Here is a 7,479-nt window from a genome sequence, read left to right as displayed (position 1 = left end):
AATGACGGACACTTACAGATCTTTAAATAAACATTTAGATGTACAGAATAACTGGCTATATATAAAGTACAACGCTACTGTACTGGCCTATGTCTTAGACCATTAAAATGATTTCGCTTTACGAATTTTTTACATAGTTACTTTATTTATTAATTAGAGGCTATCTCATTATAGAGTCTATATGCTTTTGATATTTTTTTTTCTAAAATATTCAAAAACCAAGATTTTCTAAATGGGCTCATATAAAATTGATAAGAGTTACATCCCTTGAAGGCTTATACCCCATTTGCAAACATTCGCCTGCAAAGAAAAGCTACTGAAGGTTATTGAAACAAAACGAGTATTTTCTTGCAGTGATGTGTTCAGAGGCTGTAACAAAGACTCTTCTTATCATCTTTAATTTGTTTTTTGTTGTAAGTTTGTATTCAATTTGAATTCTTATCTATTCTAGATATAATAACGTTTTTTTAAACCTTTCGGTACAGTACGGTATGATAAAAATCTAACATTGAGATTGACGTCACTAGATCTAGAATGTTCTCAATAAATTCTTCAAATAAATCTAGATCTGATTCCACTGAGAACGACCATAAATAGATTATATGCCATTTATAAGATATTCTAGATTTAGCGACACAAAGATTATTTTTGAACATTAAATTAGAACAAACTTCTACAACAAAGATGAATATTGCAAGCGTCTCGTGTTTTAGTACAGTAGACTAGTTACAGTACAGTGGTACTGGGACGTTTTTATTCAATTTGATGACGTCATTACTGAGAATTACGTCATTGATATTTGGCATAGATACTGTACACTCAGATTTATACGGAATGCCGTTAGGGCCATCGCCTATGAATGTGTTGATCTAAAACGCGATAGTCGATAGTACAATGGTGAAAACGCGAAATCACGAAACTACGATGGTGAAAACGCGAAAGTACGATGATGAAAACGCGATAGTACGATGATGAAATCGCGACAGTACGATACTACGATGATGAAATCGCGATAAACTATCGTGTTTTCACCATCGTACTGTTGCGTTTTCACCATCGTAGTTTCGTGATTTCGCGTTATCATCATCGTACTGTTGAGTATCGCGTTTCAGATCAAACCATTCATAGGCGATGGCCCTAACGGCATTCCGGAATGCCGTTAGGGCCATCGCCTATGAATGTGTTATAAATCTGAAACGCGATAGTCGATAGAACGATGGTGAAAACGCGAAATCACGATGGTGAAAATGCGAAAGCACGATGATGAAAACGCGATAGTACGATGATGAAATCACGACAGTACGATGGTGAAAACGCGATAGTACGATGATGAAAACACGACAGTTCGATGATGAAAACGCGAAATCACGAAACTACGATGGTGAAAACGCGGCAGTACGATGGTGAAAACACGATAGTTTATCGCGCTTTCATCATCGTAGTATCGTACTGTCGCGTTTTCATCATCGTACTTTCGCGTTTTCATCATCGTGCTTTCGCATTTTCACCATCGTGATTTCGCGTTTTCACCATCGTACTATCGACTATCGCGTTTCAGATCAACACATTCATAGGCAATAGCCCTAACGGCATTCCGTAGATTTAATATCAAACACGATTTTATGATGTATTGTGCAGTGTACATCTAGTATTTCAAACATGTGATACAGTAGATGTTGTTGTTTGTTGTTGTTTTATATCTAGATCTCTTTTTTCCCTTTTTTCTTTTTTTTTTTTGTGGATTTTTCATGAATTTTAGAATTTTTCAACAATTTTAGATCAATAGTGACAAAACACTGCAGTATACTGTATTGACGCAGTATCGAAAAATTCTTAAAAATCAGGTGTACAAAGGGGTCATAAGGAACACTGGTCGCATTTTGGTGGATTTCTATTTTCAGTTTTTAAACCCTCTACTCCTAGTACCTATATGCATTAGATGATTCCTTTTATACAGTAGTTCTATGTTGATTTGTCGTTCTAAGTGAATAAAACTTTCTTATTGCTCTTAAGTTTGTATATCAAAATTTTAACCCCTTTTAAAACCTTTAAACATTTAATAATTTTTTTAATCATTGATTCAACTTTTTCTTGTTTACAGTAATCATTTAATCATGAACCATTAGAACAATCGGTCCAGTGTCCGTCCGTCCTTATAAAAACTTGTTCCTCTTCTTGGTTCGAGGTTTTGAGGGTCAAGCCTTTGTACTAACGTGGGATTCCTCAAGACGTTAATATCTAACAATCTGACGGCTCTTTAGTGTACAAGTGATCGGTATTTGTTTATGTACTGTTACATGTATAGTTAATTGACATTTTATGTACATTTTATAATTTTCATGTAGTTGGCTGGCCTTGGAACTGCTGGAATTGGTGTGTCTGTACTGTTTGTAAGGGCGCAATATGAAGAACTCATTGGTTCCTCCTTAATCAATATGGCGGCATACGTGGCCATAGCTGGTGGGGGTATTGTCGTTTTCATCGCGATGGCTGGTTGTGTTGGAGCCATTGAAGAAAGCAGAAAACTTCTACTTGTGGTAAAATCATTAAAATATACATGTACATAATCGGCAATTTCTGTAACATTTAGTATCTGTATCATTTAACTGCCTCTTTCAGTTATAATATTGATGAAAAGTATACAAGATTCTAAAGTAAATTAATTTGAAAACCACGTGTTAACTGGTGTTTAAAAAATGCATGTTTATCTATGACATAGAAAATGTTACATTATTTTGTTAACTTATATCTTTGTTATTTAAAGCTCTCTATATGAATTATAAAAAAAGAACGATTTCACACATGTATCAATATTAATTTTTTCACCATAATTATGTGCAATAAACTAAATCGAAAATATTGTCCACTGATATGTAACAAAAAGTTGAAAAATAATTTACATATCGTTTTATCTGTTCTCAAAGAAGAATGAGCTGCACATGCGCAAGATTTACTATTTAATGAAACGAGTTAATACACGGAATGAAGCTCAAAATTTACTTTAGAAATTACTATGAACAAAGATATAGCTGTCATTGAACCATCTTGTCCATAAAAATTTTATAAACAAAATTCTTAAATGATAAACAGGTAATAATATTGAAAAATTGACCTGTTTTTCTTTAACTAACAAGATCGATTTAATACACATAATCATTAGCGTGATGTTTTGGGAAATAGACCTATCTATATTGCGATATTTCCATAGGAGCGGAAGTAATATTTCGCGCATGCTAGTTCTGTATTTAATTTAGTAAAGCTATATGATTAATTCATTCATAAGTTATACCGACAGTTAAAGAGCAAATATTTTGACAATTAACCAGAATAAACCATAACACAGTAAAGTATTAAAGTTAAACATTTCTTGTAAGGCTTTTTAAGGGAGATAACTATGATTTGTTTGTTTTGTGTTTTTTTTCTTTTTCATAGTATATGATCTGCCTTGTGCTAGTGTTCCTAGTAGAGGCTGCCGCTGGAATCCTTGGTTTTATTTTTTATGATAAGGTATGTAATATGTAGTACACCTACAAGTATATGTTTTATACCCGATGACTTTAGTAGAATTTCTCCCAAATGATATAACAATGATCCATAATTAGTTTTAAAGCATATTGAGGTATAAAGATACATTTTATTCTGTTTATTAAACGTGCTCTAGGTGAGCTATTGTGTCCGGCGTCCGGCGTCTGTCGCCCGTCGTTAACATTTTTACTTAAAACGCTATCTACTCCTTAACCCCTGCACCAATAGTGATAAAACTATACAGGATTGATCCTTGGGTGGTCACCTCCAACACGTGCTTAAATGGTTCCAGTCTACTGAACAAGATGGCCACCAGAGCTGAAAATAGAAAAACCTTTGAACGACATTTCCTCCTTAGATGTTAGGTAGATTTTGAAGAAACTATACAGGAATGTTCCTTTGGGAACGGAACCATTTACAAAAAATTGTCATCATAATTATAGTTAAAGAATATTTTGAATAAAATGGCCAACCAGAGTAAAAAAATAAGGAAGGGAGAAACTTTAATTGATCGTTTCTCACTTTGATCTTGGTAGTTTTTGATAGAGCTCTACACGGATTTTCATATAAGATGGCATTTACAAAATTATCCATAATGGTTTTCGGTCTTTAGTAGCAAATGGCAGGTGTTAACTTGATCATAATTAGTTTTAAGCACGCAAAAAGATACGTTATGAAAAACGTCTTAAGGTAGCTATAAATGGCCCATGTGGTCACGTTGCACTTTTCTAAAAAAGTGATAAAACTTGGTTCAAGTGCTAATGATGGCCTGCCACAAGTTTGGAGATAGAAAGAAGCCTTTAAACGAGATATACTCCTTAATTATTTGGTGAATTTTTATGAAACTCTACTGGACTGATCCTGAAACAAGTGATGGACTATTTCAGATTCAAAGAAGGTCACCTCCATTACAAAAAAAAAACACACAAATAACGACAAAAACATGGTATTCTCATGGTATTCACGAAGGGTCAAACTCATCTGTCTGTAGAAGATGTAAATAAATAACTAGTTTTATTATTATGTTAATATACTACAGATTCGTTCAGTACTAGATGACAGGGTAAAGGATGCTCTACTCAACAAATATGGCTACAAGGAATATAACGCCGTTACTACAGGGATTAACATACTACAACAAAAGGTATAAGTTATCCATTTTTTAACCCAAACAAAAATAGTTATAGCTAGACTATAATTACAAAACGCAAGTTCATTTTTCCGTTGACCTATAAAAGCCTTTCACTATCTTAAAAGGAACTCTGCTCGGTTTGTTTTTTTGACATGAAGACTATCTTAAATATGAATTTTTACCAGCAAATCTGTCACACCTCTGAGACAAATGTGCTCCGAGATAAATGTGCTCCTACACACCGCTTTCTGCATAGATGTGAAAAGTTATGGAAAACGTGGAAAACGTCGAAGTTAGCTGAATTAATACCATTTGGTTTGTTTTTGAATATGTATGTATTATAGATCAAGTGTTGTGGTTACACAGAACCGGGAGATTGGGCTGTATCAGCATACTTCAAAGACGCTGACAAGGCCACCGAGCGTGGAACCAGCAAAATGCCTATATCATGCTGCAAGGATATGCTTGTATCCGGCTGCAATAATGACTTTGACGACACGAAAATCCACTCGGAGGTAAAATTCACTTTTCGTTTTTGAAACTTACTACCATCCTAAACACGAATATTTAAGCTTGTTGTTTTATCATTTTGCGGTCAAATAGTAGTCCTGTAGTCCTGCATAGACTTACCAAATTATCCCACACAGCTACAGGACATTTACAACATTTAGGGGACAGTAGTGCAGTTTTTTGACTTAATGGGACTGAAATACTGTTTTTGGGATTTGTGTTTTGGGATCTTTTTATTTAGGTTTGGATCAATATATAATGTGCAAAATTTTTAGATCAATCCTCCAGGAAAAAAACAACATTTTATTGTACAATATGTCCCCAAAATCAGCAGTCTGTTAACGTTTTTAATCAGGTTTAAAATATCATAAAAGTCAGTTTTTAATTTGATTCTAGATGTTTCTTGTTATCCATTGCATTTCTTTTCCTCCCCTTAAAGTGCCAATTTGATCTCTGCAAGACTTTCAGATTATATGTAGTTATGCTTTTGGACCTCAGTGAAGTTTCTTGAAGAGTCTACGTTTTCATTACAAAATCTAGACCAAAACTTACCGTTATGCTCGGTATAACTGATTAAGACACGTCTAGCGAAATTACAAAATGTGATAAATTTTCTTTTCTAGGGATGTGTGACGGAACTAGAGTCCATTCTGAAGACTAATTTACTGATAGTAGGGGCTGTTTGTTTGTCCGTCGCCATGGTACAGGTATGAGTCCTATTGCACATAACATATTTAATTTCAGTTCTTATTTTAACGCCTTTTTCACCCTCCTTCCTCTTTTTTGTTGTTTAAATGGTGAAAAAATGCCTTATTTAGGCCCCAACACTTGTTTTTGTTTAAGAAATGTTGTTTAAAAAGTGACTTTTTCGGCCCCGCCCCCTATCCAAAATAAACAAATAAACATCAGGGTTGCCAGAAGGGGGATGTGCCCCCTTCTGTATGGGGGTTTGAAGGGGTCGGCAGCCCCCCCCCCCCCTTCTAATCCCCAAGAAAATTTTGGACCTGTGAAAGGCTAAAAATAACCCTGAGTCGATCATAAGGTAACGTGTAACCAATGCTGAAAAGTCTTTGACTCTATCTCAATCTATTGAGAAGTTGCAGCACTTTGAAATCATTTTGATGGAAAAAATCAACGCGAAATAGTGATTTTTGGCAATTTTGATATGTCCAGTCAACATTTGTGCCAAGTTTGATTAGTACTGAAGCAGTTTTTACAGTTTTATAGAAATTTGAACTTGTAACGGGAGACCTTTCAATGAAAACAGCCATATTTCACAAAATGCTCATGCAGTAATGTTGAAGAATGGACCACACATTCTAGCATTCTAGCCTGTCATGAATTCGGATGAACCTTATAAGTTGATACGTCATTTCTTGTAAATATGCCGGCTGAATCTGGTAGATTCAATTGCCGCAAACAGGCTAAAATTTGAAATTTACTCGTATTGTAAAAAAAGTAAAGAATATTTTATTTTACAATTTCAGCTGATAGGTATAGTCCTATCTCTTGTATTATGGAAAAAATCAAAAGAACAGGAGATTTTCTTCTAGAAGACGGGAACCAGCGAAGAAATTGCACGTACTTCCGGTGACCTTGGGTTTGACCTTCAACCACGTGTTGATTGTAAAGAATTGTTTTGACTGTTTTTATTGTGCATTGTTGTAAAGAATGGAATTTGTTTTGGGATGACAAGATTGAAAAATAGTGGAACAAGAGTAAATGTTATGTAAGATATTTTGCAGAGCGAATTAAAACAATAGAAACGAACGTATGCCACGAGTATAACGCTAAAGTTAGTTTGTAGGTACATTCAAACAGTCTGGTCCGAATTCTAATGTTTTGATACCAAAAGTCCAAAAAAATGTACGAATTGACTGATCCAAAATTAAAACCCGGACATGACCATAGATAGTACACTGGAGTTCAATAGGTAGAAATTCAAAAGGTTGAGATTTGTTCTATGTGTTTAGCATTTAGTATGATTTGTATTATTAGACGGAGTTGAATGGTTTATTAAACATGTTAATGAACATATAATAAACATTTAAATTTTTCTTTGACGTCGGCTTATTGTGTTAGTTTTGTGTTTGAGGATGCATTGTTTTTTCGTTTTACGTTTTTAACATTAATTTTCTTTTTACTAACTGGAAACCTATTTTCGGCGACAGTCAATTATATATTAAATACGTCATATATGTGTGAGTTTTTTATACAATGTACGTATATGAGGTATTTTAAATGCACTGGACATACAGCTTGAACCATATAGTACAAGCCATAATCACAGTAATTTCGAAAAATAAATTCAA

General features: G+C 34.2%; 1 protein-coding gene across 1 annotated transcript; it reads left to right on the top strand.

Annotated features, from left to right (window-relative positions):
* The first annotated feature begins 272 nt into the window (after positions 1-272).
* LOC132744669 (tetraspanin-11-like) lies at positions 273-7,230 on the top strand. Its single transcript, XM_060733428.1, has 7 exons — positions 273-413; positions 2,346-2,537; positions 3,433-3,507; positions 4,565-4,669; positions 5,002-5,172; positions 5,791-5,874; positions 6,655-7,230. Exons 1-7 carry the CDS (start codon positions 357-359, stop codon positions 6,718-6,720), a joined length of 750 nt encoding a protein of 249 aa, XP_060589411.1. The 5' UTR covers positions 273-356; the 3' UTR covers positions 6,721-7,230.
* The last annotated feature ends 249 nt before the right edge of the window (positions 7,231-7,479 follow it).

This window comes from Ruditapes philippinarum, unplaced genomic scaffold (assembly GCF_026571515.1).
Source record: "Ruditapes philippinarum isolate M1 unplaced genomic scaffold, ASM2657151v2 ctg20375_1_1_1_1, whole genome shotgun sequence".
NCBI lineage: Eukaryota > Metazoa > Mollusca > Bivalvia > Venerida > Veneridae > Ruditapes > Ruditapes philippinarum.
Note: the sequence above shows the minus strand (reverse complement) of the source record. Positions and strands in the feature narration are given on the sequence as shown.

Bases quoted from the DNA above. Each gene is read 5' to 3' on its own strand.
- LOC132744669 (XM_060733428.1), top strand. From the start codon at position 357: ATGTGTTCAGAGGCTGTAACAAAGACTCTTCTTATCATCTTTAATTTG. The intron at 2,538-3,432 runs GTAAAATCATTA...TCTTTTTCATAG, and splicing joins GCAGAAAACTTCTACTTGTG to TATATGATCTGCCTTGTGCT. The intron at 5,173-5,790 runs GTAAAATTCACT...TTTCTTTTCTAG, and splicing joins ACACGAAAATCCACTCGGAG to GGATGTGTGACGGAACTAGA.